At 36.2% G+C, this 21,445-nt stretch overlaps 1 protein-coding gene and 1 long non-coding RNA gene across 2 annotated transcripts in view; one reads left to right on the top strand and one right to left on the bottom strand.

Annotated features, from left to right (window-relative positions):
* Positions 1–511: 511 nt before the first annotated feature.
* Positions 512–21,445, top strand: part of ITGA2 (integrin subunit alpha 2) — a 124,219-nt gene continuing 103,285 nt past the window's right edge. The window contains exons 1-2 of the mRNA XM_074206032.1: positions 512–845; positions 19,381–19,498. Of these exons, the coding sequence (XP_074062133.1) occupies positions 800–845; positions 19,381–19,498 (164 nt within the window). The 5' untranslated portion in view covers positions 512–799. The remainder of the gene's footprint in view (positions 846–19,380; positions 19,499–21,445) is intronic.
* Positions 9,918–20,548, bottom strand: LOC141501761 (uncharacterized). Its single transcript, XR_012472301.1, has 3 exons — positions 20,352–20,548; positions 18,665–18,891; positions 9,918–10,062 (listed from the first exon to the last, which is right to left on the bottom strand). It is a non-coding gene; the product is annotated as an uncharacterized LOC141501761 (long non-coding RNA).

Raw genomic sequence — 21,445 nt, 5'->3', positions numbered from 1 at the left:
CCACTTCTCTGACAAGGATGGTCCTCTTCCACACTCTCCAGAGGAAGAACTTGAAATTAGGTGAAAGAAAAGTAGTTTTCCTGCTCCTCCAAAGTTCCCCCTCCATCCGCACACTTTAGTGTTAGCGGGGTTAAGGGGTAAAATATTTTCTCTAAAAATTTCAAGCCCCAAGTGGGGAGGAGTCTGGGGTCTGACAGAGAAGAGTATTGACAAGTAATTACTTCTTGCTTTTCCTGATCACTTTTTTCTCAGAATCATCCAGAAAGCTGGCCGTGTTCTCATGAACAAAAGGAAGACACCGACCTACCTAGGAGAGCACGAAGGGGTGGGGAGTTCGAAACTCAGCTCCCCACTTTAGAGGCTAGGACAGGGTTTGGCGTGTGTGTGCCTCGGAAGGGTGTGTGTGAATGACTGGGAAGGGGCCCCGGGTAGATCCGGCGATGCAGAGGACTGGGAGGGACGGGGCGGGGCGGGGCGGGGCGGGGCCCACTGATTGCTTTCCTGGCTGACAACCCGTCCTGAACTGCTTTGAAAGTATCCAGCCTCTGGTCCTGGGCAACTCTTCCCTCTTTCCGGAGTCAACTTCTAGCCCGCTGCAAGGAGGGAGGGAGAGAAAAAGAGAGAGAGAGAGAGAGAGAGAGAGAGAGAGAGAGAGAGAGAGAGAGAGAGAGAGAGAGAGAGAGAGAGAGAGAGAGAGAGACCACTTCGGAACTCTCTTCCCTTTCTTTTGGTCCTCTGCAAAAGCATTTCTGGGTACACCTAAGTATTGCTTTCGCCCCAGCTGCCAGGCGAACGAAGGATGGGGCAAGCCAGAAACTGGGGAACTCTGATGCTTCTAGGGCAAGGTAAGCCAACGTCCTGCCATATGTAGGTTGTTATTTAAAAAAAAAAGATTTTTATAAAAGGAAGAAAGAGGGGGAAGTACTGGGGGCAGAGGCGTGATGTTGGGAAGAAAAGTTCCTGGAGGAGCAAGCAGATTGCCCTTGTTGGACAGGGACTGGAGTAGGGGACGAGAAGACACAGAGCTGGCCTGATGAAAGGAGGGTCGCGGCGGCGCGGGTTTAGAGGGATTTCTTGGGAACTGCAGACTCAGTTTTTTTTTGGGGGGGGGGGGGGTCCTTGGCATGGAAGCGAAACGGAAGCTATGGAAACGGATTAAAATTGTATCACCTTGCCTGCACCCACCCTGCTTCTGTCTCCTGCCCTTTCCTGGCAGGCCTTTTGTGCTTCTCAACTTTTCACTCCCCCTTCCCCCCCCCCCCCCAGCATTCTTCAATCTGGTTTTTTTTTTTTCCCAAATGAGGAGCGGGTTGATGGACGGTCTTCCAGACTATCTGATACCTTTTGCTTCTATTTTCCTGACATTAGATGCGTTCACTTATTTTTTTGAGGAAACTTTCCAGGCTGAGACTGACAGGTGCTGCGGCCGCTTTAGCAGGGGCCGGCCGCCTGTTCCCCGCCTCCAAAGTGGAGATGCGAAAGGACTGAGGGATGGAAGGAAGGAGCTGTGCGCAGGAGCTCGCCTCTTATTTCCACTGTACCACCCCCCCCCCAGCCAGCCCCCCCTCCCCAGTCTCCTTGACACAGACTAATTTTTTTTGTTTGTTTTGGAGAAGCAATGGGTGACCCACTGCCCTCTGCAGCCGGGCCTCCCAAGGAGAGAAGTCGCCTTTACTCTCAACCGCTTAATAGGTGTTTCCTTCTTGGCATGACTGGAAAACCAAGGGCTCTTAATCAATGCTTGGCAAAAGGGAGTTCTTCCTTCCCCTCTATTGTTGACTCTTCAGCCTCTGTAAACTCCAGGCAGGAAGAGTCGTCCCCACTTTTCTGTGATAATGTAAACAGAGAACAGATAATGGCAACATGCCTCCAGTTGGAGGCATGTGTTTTTTTTTTTAGCAATGGGGTAAAGTGACTTGCCCAAAGTCACACAGCTAGGGAATTGTTAAGTGTCTGAGGTCAAATTTGAACTCGGATCCTCCTGACTCCAGGGTCAGTCCTCTAGCCCCTTCACCACCTAGCTGCCCCTGTTGTTCCCTCTTAATCGCGACCAAGAATGAGATAGACAGACCGAATGGACTTGATGTCCATTTTCCCCCAAAGTCCATTTCTCCCCTAGCACCATTTAGAAAGTTTAAGACAAGTTAAGGTAGAAGTCCAACCCTTTTTCTCTTATGGAAAAGGAAAATTACTCTTTGACCTTGATTTCCTGGCTAGTGACCTTTGGAGGGGTTTTTTTTTTGGGGGGGGGGGAGGTAATAACCAACAAAAGCATCATGGAACAGTGTTGGTTTTGGATTAGGGAAGATGTGCAGTGGAAAAGAACTAATATCAAATCAGAGGATCCAGATTTCAGTCTCTGTGGCTCATTACCCCTGTGATCTCAGGAAAATCACTTCACCCTATGTGTCTCAAGTTCCTTTACCATAAAATGATGGAATTGGACCAGATATCTCTGAAGTCCCTTCTTGTTCTAAATTTGAAATCTTTTGATCTGGGGCACTTTTATTTCTCTGCCTTCCGGCAATTACTCTAGAACTTAACTAAGTAGCATCCTTTGCCACCCTATTATACCTTTTAGATTAACAAATTTTTCTGATGACAAAAAAAACAAGTCTTAAAGTTTTAGTATTAGGATCAACCCTGCTTTTGTATTCGACTAGAGAAAATTCTGTGTTGTACACTAGACTGCAGATCTGTAAATAATTATAAAAAGTCTTTTGAAAATACTTCTATCTTTTTCTTCCCTGAAAATTGGAAATGGTGGAGAATGAATTTCTTTTGTAGTACCTACCAGTTCTGGTCTAGGCCTGCATCAATGACTAAAAATACAAAAATTCCTACATCATCTTCATGTTATTTATCAACACTGCAAATCAATGAAGGGATGTGACCTGAAAAATTTCCTACTCCTAATTGCTTCATCTGAGAAGAAACTGCGCAAACACAAGCTTATTTTCATGGGAATGTCCTAACTTGTTCTTTCAAGAACTATGAGACACACCTGAGAAGAATGTGTTGCTGCAGGGCTTTATCAGACAAGGATTTTTAGCCTATAGTTAAGACCACTAAATATAAACACCTTTTAATTCTGAAAAGATTGAAATGATTTAAAATCATGCAGTGGAAGAAAAAAGGTTGCTTACTTCATTTTCTGTCATTTTGCTCTTCTTAGTAAGAAGTTGCATCCCTAAGGAAGAGATCTTTAACTCAAGTTCTCATGACTATGAAATATAAAAACAGATTTAAGGATTAGGGATATCTACAAAGCTTCTAGAAGCAGGAAAATGCCTTTGATTCCTTAGTGATCCATGTTAAATATGCAATGGGAGAATCATTGACATCTAGTTCTAATTTCCAGTCATGAAATCTTGAGGTCATTGCCTCCCCTTTGGGGAGAACCCTGTATTTCCTGGACTAACTGTTATCCAAGCTGGGCTAGGCAAAATCATGAAATTTTCCTACTCCGCCCCTTAACTTTTCTCTTTGCTAACCTTCCCATCAGATATTTACTAGTTGTGTGATCCTAAATAAATAATTTGATCTCTGTTTACCTCAGGTTCCATAACTGTAAAATGGAGGCAATAATAGCACCTACCTCCCAAGGTTGTTGTAAGAAACAAATGGAAAAATACTAGCTACAGTACCTGGCTTCCTTCCTTCCTTCTTCCCTCCTCTTGCCTAACTTTGCTCCAAGATTTGGTGTTTTTCTACTCCCTCTGACATTATAGATGTTTTTATTTCCAGGTCCTGCTCAGGATTGCCTTTTCTGGGGCTGTTCTATGCTACAAAATTATCCCTTCCTTTTCTTCTTGCAACTCTACCTATCAAAATTCCAAGTTGTTGGTGGTAATTAATAGGGGGAGAGAAATTAGACTAGAGAGCTGTCTACTGGGTTTCTTCTCATTAGAAAATTCTGATTCAAAGAAATTCTCTGATTAAGAGTTGTGTGTGTGTATGTGTGTGTATGTGTATATGTATGTGTGTGTGTGTGTGTGTGTGTGTGTATGTGTGTGTATGAAATCTTATCCCATCTGATCCTCACAAATTCATGTCAAGGTAAAAATAAGAAAAATTATTGTCCCAATTTTTAAGATGAAAATACTGTGACCTACCCACAGACACAGAGAATGAGTGTCAGAGGCAGGATTCTAACTACTGTCCCTGTTGACTCCAAGTCCCAAATTTGTTCTATTTGAACAATTATCCGTTTAGAAACTTGAACAGTTCTGAATAGGGAAACTGAATGAGAGATGAAATTTGTTGATTGAGACCACATGGCCTATGGGAAAGATGGGATTCAAGATCAGCTCTCTGGAAGTAGTGTTCTTCCCTCAATATAATATGCCTTTTTTATTACTATCACCATAATATGTTTATAATTATTTGTGTTTACTTTTTAATATATTTGAACAAAAATAAATTTTCACAAAAAGGAGAGATTATCATAAATTATTTTTTTAATTTGTGTCATTTGATGTGTCTTCTATTATTATGTTGCAGAGAAGGTGTGTTGAATTGTATTGACAAAGGAAATTTTCCTATAATAATGAAATCAGAAGTCCTCATCACTTAAAGTGACTAGACTGATGATTCCAATCTTCACCACCACACTGAAACTTTCTCTTCATGGTTATCACTACTCTCCCAATTGCCAAATTTTCATCCTTGACTTCATCCTTGAACTTTCCATAGACTTTGACATTTTTGCCCACACTCTCCTGTTAGTTTTTCCACCTTTTTTAAAAAAATCATTTCTCTATCTCTTCACTGGTTCATTTTCCTCATCCTGCCCTTGCAAGTGTGGGACATTTTCTCTATTTCTCAATCTACATGCTCAGCTTTGTTCATTTCATCCCTTCCCATCATGATCTCTCTGAAGATGACTTCCCTTGAATCATTAATCTTTTTCTCTAGATGCCTGCTGATCATCTTCACCTAGTTGTTTTCCTTACACCTCAAACTCCTAACGCCTAAACTTAACTGTCAGAAAAACTGGAAGACAAAGAAGATGCTCTTTTCTTCTGCCTTCCCTATTCATGCCATCTTCCCTGTGACACTCAGACTTGAAACCTTTAAGTTTTTTTGAGTTTTCTTTTTCCTTTCAAGTTAACCTTCATTTACTTGATAAATTTAGTTGTCTATTTCATTAACATCTTTTGCTTTTGTCTTCATTCTATTTCTTTTTGCAATGTCTACTTTATGTTTTCTTTGTTTTTCACATATATTGTTGTAGTAGCCTCCCAATGGTCATATTGTCTCTATTTTCTCCCTTCTGCAATCCATCCTTCATACCATTGCCAAAATATTCACAGGTTAAATCAGATCATTGCCATCTATTCTCAACAAACCTTCAATGTCACCTCTTTGCCTAACTTCAAGGACCCCTGATTTTTGTCATGGTGAATGGTCCATTCACTGATGCAAGTCACATGGTAGATGGTTTTTTAAGAGATTACAGGATAATAGGTCAAGAGATGGAAGGGACCTCAAAAACTGTTTAGTTCTAGGCCCCCAATTTATAGATGACAAAACTTTCCTTGAGTAGTAAGTGAACTGGCCTAAGTCACATCCCCTACTAAATGCCAGAGGAGGGATTTAAATGAAGGTCCTTTGATTCTACAATCCGTGTACTTTTATGTGTATCACCTCCCTCTGATGATGAATCTCTTGAGTTTTAGCTAAGTTGGCTCTCAAATGAAAGGTATGTAGCATCTCATTACAGTGATGGAATCACAGGTCTCATTAAAAAAAGAGGGTGTCAGTGTTCAGAATAAAGAATGTCATAGTTTCACTGAACTTTTACTGTAGACTACATCTGGAATAGTATGTTTCATTCTGCACATCCCATTTTTGGATTCCATTTGCTGAACAAGTTAGAGTTAATTCAGAAATGTGGAATGAAATTTGATTGGGAGCTTGGACACCTTAGCATAGAAAAGAAAATGAAAAGAAAGAAGAATTAGAGGATCATCCAAGACCACTTCCTCTAAAAAAGATTTAATTTCATTCTGTTTGGTCCCAGTAAGGAAGAACTGGGAGCAATGGATGACACTGACAGAGAGAAATTTGAACTGATATAAGGAAAAATCTTTTCAATTGCAGGAGTCCCAAAGTGAAACGGGCTCTCTAGGGAGAGATATTGTCCAAGATGTAAGAAAAATTGCCACTGGTGTGACTTAGCTTATATGAACTCTGGTGCAGAGGACAGAATGCTGGACCAGAGTCAGAAAGACTTCTCTTCTGAATTCAAATCTGATCTCAGGCAATAGCATGGTAACCTTGGACAAGTCACTTAATCCTATGAGCTTTAGTTTCCTTGACTGTAAAATGAGCTGAAGAAGGAAATGGCAAACTACCCAAAGGTCTCTTTCAAGAAAACTCCAATGGCACAGTGTATAGAGAACTATCCCTGGAGTCAGGAGGACCTAAGTTCAAATCCAACCTTGGACACTAGATACTTACTTAACTATGTGACCTTGAGCAAGTCACTTAACCCCATTTCCTTGTTTAAAAAAAAAGAAATCCCCAAATGGAGCCACAAAGAGATGGACAGAACTGAAAAACAACTAAACAACAACAAAATCACTTCCCTGCATTCCAGTTCTTTTTTCATTCCTTGTATCATTTTGTTAACAGAAGTAACAAACTGAATGTTTATAGAGGACTTTATAGTTTACAAAGATTTACTCACAACATTCCTGTGCTGTAAACAGTGCTAATATTATAAACAGAAGATATTTTAAGAAATGTTTACTATGGTGTTTCTCCATGTTATTAATATATTTCTGGGGCTAAAGGATGGCATAATATAGCATCAACAATAATACTAGTTAGTATTTAAATAGCATTTTAAGGTTTGTAAAATGTCTTGCATGTGTTATTTTATTTGATCTTCACAATAACTCTGTGCTCTTATTATTCACATTTTACAGATGAGGAAACTGTAGAGTGGTTAAATGACTTGCCAAGGGTCACATAACTAATAGGATCAGAGATTTGATTTGAATTTAGGTCATCCTGACTTTTGTGTCTCATACTATTCCTCCTGTACTATTTAGTCCCTTATACTACATTGTAATCAAAGGTACAGTTTTTACTTTTTAGAAAGTTTGAATGGATCAGGCAATTTGTTTACAAAAAATACATGTTGTGATGCATCATCTACTTATCTCAATGGAAAAAGAGGTTCAATGGTCAATTTTAGAAGAACAATTTCCCCAAAGTCATTCTGACTGGATGAAGCCCCAAATTCCCACAGTTGTCATTTTCAGTTATATTTAAAGGTAGTCTTTGTTTTTCGTTGTTCAGGCTTGATCTCATTTCCATGGTTACTTTATAGAAATGCAGACAGAACACTATCTGGACTCATTTCAGAACAGTTCAGGCTACCATCTCAACACATTTTCCATTTATCTTTCAATCCTAACTTGAAACACACTTTTAGTCTAGTGTATGTTCATTTGGTGGTATTTCAGTTCTTTAGTCTTTTTCTTTGGATTATTCAAGGCCTCAGGCCCCAATCAGGATTTTGAGGATCTTTTCCTGGCAAAACTCCAATGGAAATAACTTCCTACAATATATAGACATTTTAAGATATGTATCTATGGAATTTTGTTTTAAGGGTGGATAAGAAAGAGAAGAAGGAGGAGGGAGACAGAAGAGGAAGTCACACAAATATTTTTTTTTCAGGAAAGAGTAAAAACAGCAAACTATGATCCATGAATCAAAAGTGAGGATAGCTGATTTTCTTAAATTAAATTAAATGTTCTTTCTAAATAAAATCTTAGCAGTCCAGATTGAAAGATGGCAGACTACAACTCTTGAATATATAAGTTCTTTTTTGTTTTATTATAATGGTGTTATTTGAGGGTCAGGGCTAGGGACAGCATGGTATAACAGATAGAATGCTAAATTAGGAAGACCTGAATCAAACACATACTAGTTGGGTGACAATGGACAAGCCTCAGGCACCTCTCTAATCAATCAACAAGCATTCATTAAGCCACTGCTCTGGGCTTGGCACTTGTGCCAGATTCTGAGTATACAAAAACCAAACAGTCTCTATTCTTTTAAAAAGAAACTGAGTGAATGAAAGTAGTGTGTAGTAAGACTGATGAATTAGGTTGAAAATAAACTATGGGTAACTTAAAGAATCAGGAAAAAATGTATTTTAATATATAGACAATAGGAAGGTTTTTGTTTGCTATAAACAGGTGAAGGAAGAATGGGAGAGGGCAGAGATTAGTGGCAAGTGGTATATTCCCAAGACTCTGAAGCTGTAGTTTAGGGACAAAGCTGCATGGTGCTTAGATTTTCCACATAAAGAATTGCCCAAACCCATGAAATCATAGATCTGGACCACTTATTTTCACTTTCCCCTGCTACTAAAAAATGAAAATTATTGTTCAAGTAAATCTATGTTTAATGTAACAGTGGATTGATGATATAATTATTTTTCAGGTTCATGTGAAGCTGCCCTTAAATCCTTAGAATAAAAGAGAATCTATTAAGTACTATTATAATCATCTAAATAATTTTGTAAATACCTAAAATGGCAGATTTCTGAATCGCTGACAAAGAAAGAAAACACTTGAGCTTTTTGAGAGAGTTGGAATAGTTCTGTTAAGTTGCTACATTTAAAACCACTCTTATCCCTGAAAGAGATTACTTTCCCTTTATGTTCCTTATCTCCAAGTATGTTTTCTTTCAAACTTTCTCCAGGTGATTTTAAAGTGCTTCTAATAATTTAAGTTTGCTTTTCTTATCTACTCCAATGACTTACCAGCTGTATGTAGAAGATGTTCAGAACTTTATTGGTAGTCTCAGCCCTGGGGGTATAATTACCTATTGGCTATCTCTTCCTGACTGTTCTGGCAATTTAAACACTACATGCTGCAAAGTGAATTCATCATTCCTCTGCCCTGCAACTCTTCCAAAAGCAAATAACTCTTTCCCTCTTAATTTCCATTTATTGAAGGATGGTGTCACTATCCTTCCAGTCACCCACACTTCAAGCTTCATTTATGTGGATCCTTCCTTGTTTCTTACTCAGTATGTCCCTACTGATTCTCCCTTTCTAATATATCTCTTCCACTCCTATTCATTATCTCTTGCATTTAATCCCCCTCTTCTCTCTTCTATTCATCCTTCAGGCAGCTACCAAAATAATCCAATCTAAAATCTTCAGTGATTCCCTGTTTGTTAAAATACAAATTCTTTTTTTTGCCAGATATTTTAGGCCACCCATAATTTGTCTTTAATCTAGTTTATTAATCATATTCTACACTGCATTCATTCACTCAATTTCTTTTTTTAAAGAATAGATTTTAATTGCTTTTATTTTTTTAGTTCACATTTCTCACTGTATGCTTCTACTCCACCCACCCAGGAATGTCATCCCTTATAATAAAAAAGAAAAAATATTCAGCAAAACTAATCAATATATCAAAAAATTTTGAAGTTAAAGGAAGAGTGGGGAGGAGATATCTTCTTTGTAGCAAATGTCCTTGTTATAAATTTGTGCCATTAAGTAGCAATTCTTTGGTTGTAGCTCATTCACATTACATTGCTATTGCCATTGTAATACAAAGTAATACAATTTACTGGGGATTTTGGATAGCCATCATATTCTCTGGCTCTCTTTGCATCAATTTATATGACTTTCCATTCATCATGTTGATCACTTCTTACGAGAGAATAATATTCTCATACTTTCATGCATTACAATTGCTTTTAGTCAATTTCTACTGATGGGTATATACTTTTTTTTGCTACCATAAAAAAATGTGCTACTTTAGCAAATATTTTCTATTTAGGCCTTTCTTTTTGCCATTGATCTCCTTGAAGTACATACCAAGCGGTGGCATCTGAGTCAAAGGATATTGACATTCTAGCCAATTTCTTTGCTATGCATTTATTTTCAGCCAAAGAGAACTGTCTCCTTTTTGATTTCTTTCTGTCCTCTTTGCATTTGCACATGCTGTTTTCTGTCTTCTTTCCAAATCTTTGCTTTTTTGGTGATCTGAATGTCTTTTATCATTCATATGCTGCTGAATGGCACTGGAAGAAATCAGTACAGATTTATGCTTCTCTGTTGCCATCATGTTCATTGTAATGTTCACACTAATAACACCATACACTCATGAAACACAATATATTTAGCCCTTCCCTATTATACGGGCATGTACTTTGTTTCCTAGGTTTTTTGCTACCATAAAAATGGTGCTCTAAATATTTTGTTACAAATATAAACACCCTATCTTTTTTCCTTTTTTGTGACTGATACCCTTGGGGTATATGTCAAATATAGATATAGTAAGCTTCAAATATTTGGGCATATAAGCTTCAAATTGGTGCACCTGGTTCACATTTCTTACTATTTCAAATTATCCTCCACATATTTGCAATAGTGTTTCTCTTAAAATAGAAGGGTCTGATCAGGTCACTCCACTACTCAACATTCTTCAGTCTCGATGTTGTTTAGGATCAAAGAAAAACATCTATTTAATATATAATAAATTCATTCAAATCCAATTTCAGCCTTTTTTAATCTTTATTAATTATCACTTCCCTTCTATAGTTCAGTTGGTGCTTGTCTTTACACAATAACCACAAATATATCTTTGTGTGTTTTATGTATGCATAAATATATGTTTGCATGAATTTGTATTGTCTATGCATAGGCACAACACATGCATCAAACATATGCAATGCATGTGTATATAAAATACACAACACATATAGGCATGTAGCAATGCAACACATGTGTGTATGTACATGTGTGACACACACATGTGTGTGCATAGGTCTCTTTTAATAGAATGTAAGCTCCTTTTGAGGGCAAGGACTTTTATTTGATATCTTAGAATTCCTAGACAGTATCATAGTGTCTAGCATTCAGCAGATGCTTAAGTGTCGATTTGTTGAGTGAGGTCTAGCTTTTCCTTTAAGGTCCAAATTAGGTGCCACTTACTTCAGGATCCTTCCTATATTACTCTAACCAAAATATTTCTGTATTCATGTATTTATACACATACATGTATAATTATATTATATGTTATAACATGTGTAATATTTATGATATATATATATATATATATATATATACATCAAATGCATAAAACAGGAAGATGAGAGAAAAAGACAATTACAGCTAACAAGGTCAACCTCATCTTACATTTGATAACATTTGAAGATAATCTTAATCTAAGCTTTGAAGGAAATTCATTCATCTGCAATCCTCTAGCCACCCCTTCAGCTCAAACCTACAGTTGTATTTGGTTATAATGCCTTTTCTGTATGGATTTTTTTGTTTTGTTGTTTTGTTTTGTTTTACTGAAAGGTGATTGTTCCTAGGCATAGTTCCTTTATGCATGATATGTCCTTTCTCATCCACTATTTTGCTTCCTCTCTTCTTTGGAACTCTTCATATATCCTCAGGGGTCTATGTACCTAATGCAGAGTCCATATTTGATTAAATATTGTTTAAGAAAATTCTGTTCTATGGAGTAGATTTGTGTGAAAAATAAAATATTAAATATTCACTAAATGCTTTTTTAGTAAGTACTTGAGAGAGACCGGAGGAATTATTAATTGCCTCCCCAGAATTTAGCACAGTGTCTGGTACTTAGTAGGTTCTTGATAAATGTTTCATTTGGAATTGGTCTTACATACAGGAAGAACTACATTCTAGCATTCTATTGGAAGAGTTCCATACATGTGCATACATGTTAAACATGCATGTTTATACACACTCAAATAAACATAGACAATATATATGTATGTATATATATGCACCTAGCATTGTCTAGGTGACCCTTGGAAAGATACTTAACCTCTTACTGCACTAAAACTCTCCAGGACAATAATTCTTAACTTGAACTGTATGAACTTTAAAAAATTTGACAACTGTATTTCAATAATTAAATTATTTTGTAATCCTATGTATTTTATTTTGCCATTTTAAAGTCATTAATCTGAGTAATCTAGAAACTTTATCAGACTCCTAAAATTGTCTATGACCAAAAATAAAAAAGTTAAGAACTCTTTTAGCTCTTCCTCTATTAGTAGTATTAGAAAAGGGGCTGATTCGCATTGGTAGAGGTAGTTTCCTCTTCTAGTTCTTCATACCAAATGAAATTATGAAATTTCAGGTCCAGTCTTTTTCTGCTCTTAAGTATAATGATACAATGCATGTATATACTTGCTATTTATTAGGTAGACCATTACATGGTGATATGTAATGCTTTTTCTGATTAGAATTTTTACATATACACACACAGTTCTCATTGGTTCTGCATCACTTCACACAAAATTTTTTCATATTAATTTGTATATATTTATCATTTTTAATATCACATAATGTATTCAATCACTCTCAATTTTTATACACATATGTCAAAGTCAATCTTTTTGCTATCATCAATAAGAAGTCACAATTTTTTTTCCACAATGAGTTCCTTCCCATACCCACTTTCATTTTTAAAAATATTTTTTTGAGATAAATTCTTAATGCACAACAGGTGTAATCCTTCTTATGCTTCTCATTTTGGATTAAAAAAACCATAATAATAGAAAACCCTAGAATTTAATTTATTGTCTAGTAATTGCTTGAAATATATGTAATTTATAACTATAATGTATTATTTTTTAAAACTTCTTTAGCTTTAGTCTCTGAGCTTAAACACAATAGTGCTGAAAATAACATTTCCTGTGGTTATGAATGGGTTCAAAGATCTTGATGTGACCTCTACCTCTTTCTAGATCATTATACATATACTATAAGTACATACAAAGACAAATATCCATATGAAGAAACTTTTCATGTTTTGAAGTTCTCCTTCCTTACTATCAGAGTCAGCAGAAGAAATGCCACTTCCTGCTTATGAATCTTCTTTGTGGGGGAGGCACCCATCCACTGATGACTCTCTCATTCCTTTTTAATGTTCCTGGGAAAGGATGAATTTCCTGGTCTCAAATATAGTTGTTTTTTCTAGCTGACTGAACAGTCATTGTTTTCTTTGGTAGGTGGGGGGTTGGACAACTGAATAGCAATTTAATGGGCATTTTATTGTGTCCTTATAGGGGTGTCAATAACAAAATACCCCAAAAGCGAGCTAAGTAAATTAACTTATTGGAAGAAATAATTTTAGGTAAACTTTTTAAATATTGGTAAGCACTTATCAAACTCAATAGTGACAGCCCAGAATATCCAGAAGATTCATAAAATTGTTCCAAGGCAAACATAGTGTCATGAGGATAAAAGAAAATCCATCTTTGTTATAATAAAAGAAATATCCAATGTACCCACTCTTTTGTAAGCAGATTATTTAAATCAATAGTAGAGATAAAAAATGAAATTATCCATTTCATATCTTGCATGATTGAATTTGTATCTATCATTAGATTTCATATGATTTTACTTTACATCCTATGATTTCAGTAGAAAAGTTTGAAAACAGAATATGGCATCATTGGTGGGGGGGGGGCGCTATCCAGAGATATTACTTCTCCAAAACTTCATGGATCTGATATTTCCATGATGTGGGTATCTTCTCCATTCCTGCTCATCTTCTGTCATTCTTGTTCTCTCTTTAAGTTTGCCATAGGGGACATCCAAGGAATCAACCTTCCTTGGGTTCATTCCGTCCTTGTCAGGAGACACATGGAATGGACATCCTATCTGTTGGTTATACTTTGTTTTTGCCATGTGACTAGCCCCAAACAGTATACATTTTTTAGGTTCAGAGGTACTACCAGTATGTCATATATAAAAACTTCATTGGTAAAAAGGCAATTAAATCCTTCAAAAATACAAACCCTGTGACAAGGGTCAGTGAATTGTAAATAACTAAAAAAAAACTAGTTATACAAAGGACTTCCTACTTAGAAACTTTAAGAGACAATTTACTTTTTATTTATCTGTGCATTAATGCAGCTAAAGTTTGAGAAAATCAGTAACATGATTTTTTTCTTAAGTACACTTTATATCATAACTCCTGGCAATAGGAAGAAAGTTAACTCTGTGATGTCATGGGTTAGCCTATGTAAATAATACTCATCTTTTGAGGGCTCTAAGTATCATCAAAGAGAAGAGAACTGGAAGTTCTCAAGGCTTCTTTAAAACTCTCAAATAGGGGTGGCTAGGTGGCATAGTGGATAAAGCACCGGCCTTGGAGTCAGAAGTATGTGGGTTCAAATACAGTCTCAGACACTTAATAATTACCTAGCTGTGTGGTCTTGGGCAAGTCACTTAACCCCATTTGCCTTGCAAAAACCTAAAAAAAAAAAAAATCTCGAATAAGGAAACAAGAATTATTCCTTCCTAGTCAGTTTTTAATGAATGTAGGGAACGGAACCTCCGTTTTTGTTTCCCCTAAAATTGACCAGTTCAGAGTGGTAGGATAGGTCTCTTTGATTTATTGACTTCCTTTCAGTAATTAAAAAGGCAACATTGGTTTAAAAAATAGTACACCCTTTCTCTGTAATTCCACTCTCCCACTTTCAGAGCAATCTCTTCCAACTAAAAAATAAAATCATGTGGGAAACAGTTCATTAAAACTAATTATGTATCAAAAAATTAACTTACAACAGTATTTCATAACCATAGTTCCTCATCTCTGCTAAGGTGCAAGGGGAGATATCTCCTTTTGGGAAACCAAACTTGGTCATTACAATTTTGCAATATTCAATTTTGATGACTATTATTATTTTCATGGGGAAGCTAGATGACACAGTGGATAGAATGCCAGGTCAGAAATCAGGAAGACTCTTTATTCTGAGGTCAAATTTGATCTCATATGCTCACTAACTGGATGACCTTGGGCAAGTCACTTAACTCTGTTTCAGTTTCCTCAATTGTAAAATAAGCTGGAGAAGAAAATTAGCAAACCACACCCAAATCTTTGCCAAAAAAAAAAAAATCCCAGAGTAACAAATAATTGGACATGACTGAAACAAAAGGACAACAATAACAACAGTGGAGACCTTAGAAGGAACTCACCAATAGGAGAAGTGGGCCTTCATGGAGGAATTATACTCCAGGGTAAGCATTATTTCAACAATAATTTTGACCAACAACATAAGGTCCCAATTAACTGATACAGAAACATGGGAGTGTAGTGTTACCTAGAAAGGTGTCCAAGGATGTAAAAGTTACTTTTCTATCAAGGGCACCACCATCTTCTCAATTGCCTAAGCCTCCTAACTTGGTGCTGTAACTTTGACTTCTCCTTTATTGTTCCTTAAACATGTATATTATGTTGCCACCTCTTGGGATTTCTACCATCACAACATCTCTCATATTTATCTTTAGCTTCTTTTTCTGCAGTTTACATACCTGGTTGATCTCCCTGACTCTCCACCCACCTATTGAAGGAGACCTCCTCCAGCTTCTTCCCTCCAAGATTATCTTCTATCTCCTCTCTCTCTCTCTCTCTCTCTCTCTCTCTCTCTCTCTCTATATATATATATATATATATATATATATATATATATATATATATATATATAACTTGTGTTTACATAATTTCTTTCATAATATTTTCCCTATTAGATAGAATATGAGTTCCTTGAGGGCAAGGAAGATTTTTCTCTTTCTTGATGTTTAGTAAAGTTCTTGATACATAGAAAATAATACTTATTGACTTACTGTTGACTGAGACTGACCATGAAGTTTGAGGGCTTCACCTTAATGATAAAAGTAAGCCTAGCTTTTTAAAAACTAATTCCTGAGTTATCATCCTATTCATTAATTTTAAAAGGTTTTTTTGAGCTATTTTAAACTAGAACTGTGCTAGGCTTGTTTGAAACATGAGAGAAATATAAATAATTGGGAAAATAAGATAAACACATGAAATAGTATGTGTCAATAGTATAGTGACAAAATAAGCCTTGGAAAAAATAAGAATTATTAGAGATCAGAATAGAGGAAGATTAGTGGAGCTTAATGTGCTTGGAAAAAACCTCTATTAAAACTTAGCAGAAGACTTTTCTGGAAATCCTGAGATCTTATGGGGAAAAAAAATTAAGTCAATTTATTTCCATTTCTTCTTCCAGCATCTTTGAATTTACTGTGAGAAATATATTGTTAAAAAGATTAAAATTACTAGGTAACTATACAATTGCGCTATTTTGAAAGAGCTGCATTTTTTTTCATGTAGAAAGAATTTAGAAAAGAAAGAAATATGGAAAAATAGAAAGTGAATCCATGAGATGGTGTTTTTTTGTATTTTTTCCAGTAAGAATTGAGCTTTGAGTCTCTGTCCAAAATTCCTTCTACCATATTTCACTTTGTCCTCCAGCAGTTTGGAGACTGTAACAAGCTGCCAAATGGCAGCTCACTATTCAAAATCATTAAGGAAAACAAAATTGTAGAATTTTTAGGAAACACTTGTCATAATAAATGGATTTTAGAAACAATTTTACTGAACATTTTGAGCTTTTGTAGTGGACATGATAGAGTTGGGTAGTTCTAAGATTCTTTAGCTTCTCATTGACTTAGCTTTTTGGCCTTCTCTCCCACCATTCCTTAAGACTTCTGTACTCTATCTGAACTGGACTATTTCTCATTATCCAGATGTGTCCAGGGCCATTTTTAGAACTCAAACTGTCCTTTTCTCACCCCTATGGTTTGCACATACTATTCTTTCTTTCTAAAATGGTAACTCCAACTATGAAATTCCTACCTGTTCTTCCAGGTCCAGATAAAACTGTCCTTTCCCAAGTTTTCACATTCTAATTTGTTTTATTCCCTGACTAAATTGAATCCCCCTAAGAAGGCAGAGATTGTGATTAATGCAATGATAATTGCATTTTTCTTAGCACAGCTGTTTGCTCATACCTAGATGCTTAAAAAAGGGTAGTTTTGAAATTGCCTGAGACAACATAAATATATAAGGAAGGTATTAGCAGGATGCTTTGGACTGGTTGAAGAGGGGGAAAAAATCATTACAAATTGCAAAAGGTTTTGGGAAAGGCTTGTTGGAGGAAATTCCCTTTGAGTTTGTGTTTTACTTTTCAGTCCAGACCTGACTGCTGGGAAGAGGATATTTCAGGCAATCCTGAGCTCACAGAGCCTGCATATCATACAGGTTCTCTTGGGGTCACCTGAGATCAACCCAACTTCCTCTACATTAGTTGTAGCTGTGGTTTCACCTTCACCTCAGCACCAAACTCTACCTTCTGAGGCAATGATGTTGAACTCAAGTAGAAATTGTGGCCACTGAACCATACATACGGATCTCTGTAGGCCATGTCTTAACTTAGAAAAACCACATATTAAAAACTACCTACATTTTATTGTACTCTTATTTATTTTGTTAACTATTTCCAAATTGTATTTTAATCTAGTTCAGGGACACTTGGGAGTGCTGTAGGTTGTATGTTTGAATCCTATTAGGAACTCCCACCTCTGAGTACAATAGATTGTTTTTTTTTATCTGATTTTTAAGGGGAAAGTAAAGATCTATTTAATAAACATAGCAAATCAAAATGGATAAGCACTTAAAAAATATCAGCTAATTTGGGGACCATGAGAAAGGAGAAATAAAAGGCATGTGCAAACACATGTTGTATAGGGTCTGATGCTTTCATGAGATAATAAGGACTTAAAGCCCTAAAACCTTAAAACCATCTGCCAAAGTGAAGATTATGCCCCTATGGCCCTTGCTCAGCAGGCTGATGAAAGATATAAACTAATCTCTAAACCTCTTGGTGCCTTCATTTCTTCATCTACAACATGAGAGGCTGAACAAAATGATCCCCAAGGTCCCTTATTGATCCCACATGCTAGGATTTCTGTGAATTCAGCACATGAGTTTCCATCCAAGATATCTTAACATTTATACCAATAATAATATCAAATAACTTCTTTTCTCTTTTCTCTTCTTTGTCCTGTAAAAAACATACAATGCTTTGATTTGTATTCAGACTTCATCAATTCTTTCTCTGGTGATGATTTGCATGAATTCCTTTGGAATTGTCTTGGATCACTGCATTGCTATGAATAGCTAAGTTAATCACAGTTAATCCTTCAAGATAGAGGTTCTCTGCATGGTATTCTCCTGGTTCTGCTCACTTCACTTTAAAGCAGTTTATGTAAGTCTTTCCAGAATTTTCTGTAATCACCCTGCTCATCATCTCTTATAGCACAATAGTATTACATTGCAATTATATGCCACAACTTGTTCAATTATTCCCCAATTGACAGGTATGCCCTCAATTTCCACTTCTTAGTTACCACTGAAAGAACTGCTATAAATTTTTCTGTACAAGTAGATTCTTCCCCAAACCCATCCCCTTTTTTATTTCTTTGGGATTCAAACTTAGTAGTGGTTCTGTTTGATCAAAGGGTTTTTATATGTATGGTTTTATAGCCTTTGGGGCAAAGGTCCAAATTGCTCTCCAGAATTGTTGAATTCACTGGTGCTCTATCTACTGAACTACTTAGCTACCCCATTTCTTTGTAATTTATAAATGTTTCACTGACATTTTTTATACTTCTTTGCATAATTACCACCACCTCCTTACTTTCCCTCCCCAAATTCTCCTTCCCACAAATAAAAGCTATTGATTTAAACAAATAAGAATAATTAAGCAAAATAAATTTGAATTGTATTATATCTGGAAATGCCTATCTCATTCTGCCCTTACTATCCATTACCTCTATGTCAGGGGATGGGAGAATTACTTTGTCAACAGTCTTTTGGAGTCTGGATTGGTTATTGCATTGTTGAGCACTCTTAACTTTCATGAGTGTCTTGTCACATCATTATATCAAGTTTGTCACATCATTATATCAAGTTCTCTTTGCATCCTTCATTTGATGTAGCAGGGTAGTTCAGGAACTCTCTGAGACTATCTGGTAGCAAATAAGTAAAGGGTTCAATACTAGAAAGCAAAAAGAATGAAGGCAGTTTAGTAGGATGAATGGATAACTCATAACTTGAAAAACCCTAAGATTTGGGTTCAAATCTTGCCTTTGACATACAAATTATGTGACTGGGAAAGTTGTCATACTATTTCTCAAAGATCCCAGACAACTATGTGACAGCATAAATTACAGGTACATTGATGATCTGCCTGGTTGAGGGAGAATCCCAGTCAGGTATTTCCCAACACTGATGAATCATAAGCCTGGCATGCCCTCCCTCCTCAACAATCAAACCAAAAGAAATCCCTGAATATGCAATTTCTGACCCATTGGTGGATAAAAGAAGGATTATTTTTTGAGGTTAATCACTAAAAGTAGTGAATACTGGTAAGGAAGAAATTGTGTTTTTCTAATTAACTGTTATAATTGTACATTTAGAAAAAAATTACCACAAAGTTCTATCCATATTTCCAATTATAGCAATATATTTTTCTTCCTCTTAATAGTCCTAAATTATTGTGCTGCATACAACATTGGGCTCCAGGAAGCAAAAATATTTGAAGGTCCTTCAAATGAGCAATTTGGATATGCAGTACAACAGTTTGTTAATAACAACGGCAACTGGTAAGAAAATTTTAATTATTTTGTGATTGTCGTGCTAAAACTACAGTTAAATGTTCTCATTCATATATGTATAGTTTTTAAAATTGTTACCCTTCCATTTCTGTTTTACTTAAATTATGACTCATTTTGGTAAATATGTATGATATAAATTTTGAACAACCACACTAATTTCTTTTGTAGGTTAAAAAAAGATCCTATTCACAGGAAAGCTTGAATGTTGATTTATCTGATGGGAATAGTATATGTAAAGAATTTTGCAAATATTAAAGCCTATGTAAATATGAACCATTTGATATTTGATATTGAGATAATTGGGTGGTGTAGCTATTGGCATTTTTAAAGTCTGTATTGAGAGTCTTTTATGATTACAATGGCAAGTTTGTAAGAATTAAAACTTTTCACCACTTGAGTAGGGATAACATGTGTGTTATGATATTTCCTATTTCTTCTTCTGACAGTCGATGTCCAATGATATCTTAAGATTTTTTTATCTGACCATTGCAAAGTAAGTATTAAAAGATTTTTTTATCTGACCATTGTAAAGTAAGTGTTAAAAGAATTCCTGGAAATCTGAATCAAGTTGGCCATTTTTTATGTGGGAGAATGCTAACAGTGAGAGATAGCTAGTGGCACAGTAGATACAGTTCTGGGTTTGGAGTCAGGAAGACCTGTGTTAAAATACAGTTTCAGACATTTACAGCTATATGACCCTATTTGCCTCAATTTCCACACCTACAAAATGAACTAGAGAAGCAAATGACAAACCACTCCAGTATCTTTGCCAAGAAAACCCAAAAAGGAATCACGAGTCAGACGTTACTGAATGATTAAACAACAAAAATAACATGCTCACCAAGTGTCCACCAATGTGATGAAGGAGAATTCATGTAAAAGGCAGGATGAGGAGAGGATAGATGGTGAGATCCTCCAGATGCTTCTGTTTTCAGGTGGGGGATATTTTGTTAATGTCATAAATCCCCAGAATAGTGCAGAGCCTTCTGGAAAGATCTATCATCTTTCAGAGAAGTTTGGTCTGACATCCACACAGCAAGTCCTAAATGGAAGGAGAATGTGTTGTAAAGGTAGGTAATGGGCCTGCTCCAGATTGGACAAAGAAGGAGATTGATCATAATTGCTTTTGGGGAATTACAAAGCACTTTTACTGACTTACCCCCAGGATGCTAACAGCAAAAGTCCATCTTTTTTTGTCCTTCATTTTTTTTGCAAGGCAATAGGGTTAAGTGGCTTGCCCAAGGCCGCTCAGCTAGGTAATTACCAAGTGTCTGAGGCCAGATTTGAACTCAGGTACTCCTGACTCCAGGACCTGTGTTCTATCTACTGTGCTACCTAGCCACTCCTAGTCCATCTTTTTTAATACAAATATTTTAAAGTATATGTCAGTGAGATCTAGAACCACTATATCTGAGGAACTAAAAATAAGCATATAGGGCAATGGTAAATTGTTTAGTGGCTGTGAGTAGCTATAACATATCAAAATCAACAAATAACCCTGAAGAATAGGACCTGAAGTGGAAAGGACCAAGGAACTAGAAGACAAAAAGAAAAGATGATGGATGAATGGTCAGAGAACTCTGTTGGTACCCTCTTGAGGTCAGGAAAAATCAATGAAAGTTTTTAGCACTGTAAATGGTTGGATCCCCTGTAGTGAACTACTGGGAATTCATGGATGAGGTGCACAGGATAGTCAGTCAGGGATGAGTCACAATCTGCATCATTGAAGAGAACTCCCCATTTAATTAGATCAGAGATTTATATGAGTATTGAAAGTCCTATACAAGTGGGGATCCATGACCCTATTTAGTGGCTTACATTTTCCTTGGAACCTACTGATTTGAAATCTATAGTAGATACCCTAATACTGTAGTTAGGGAATAAGATTGAAAGGATCATTCTCCTGATGTAGTTAATTTTCTTTAAATAGTGTTT

Source organism: Macrotis lagotis, chromosome X, assembly GCF_037893015.1.
Source record: "Macrotis lagotis isolate mMagLag1 chromosome X, bilby.v1.9.chrom.fasta, whole genome shotgun sequence".
NCBI lineage: Eukaryota > Metazoa > Chordata > Mammalia > Peramelemorphia > Peramelidae > Macrotis > Macrotis lagotis.
Note: the sequence above shows the minus strand (reverse complement) of the source record. Positions and strands in the feature narration are given on the sequence as shown.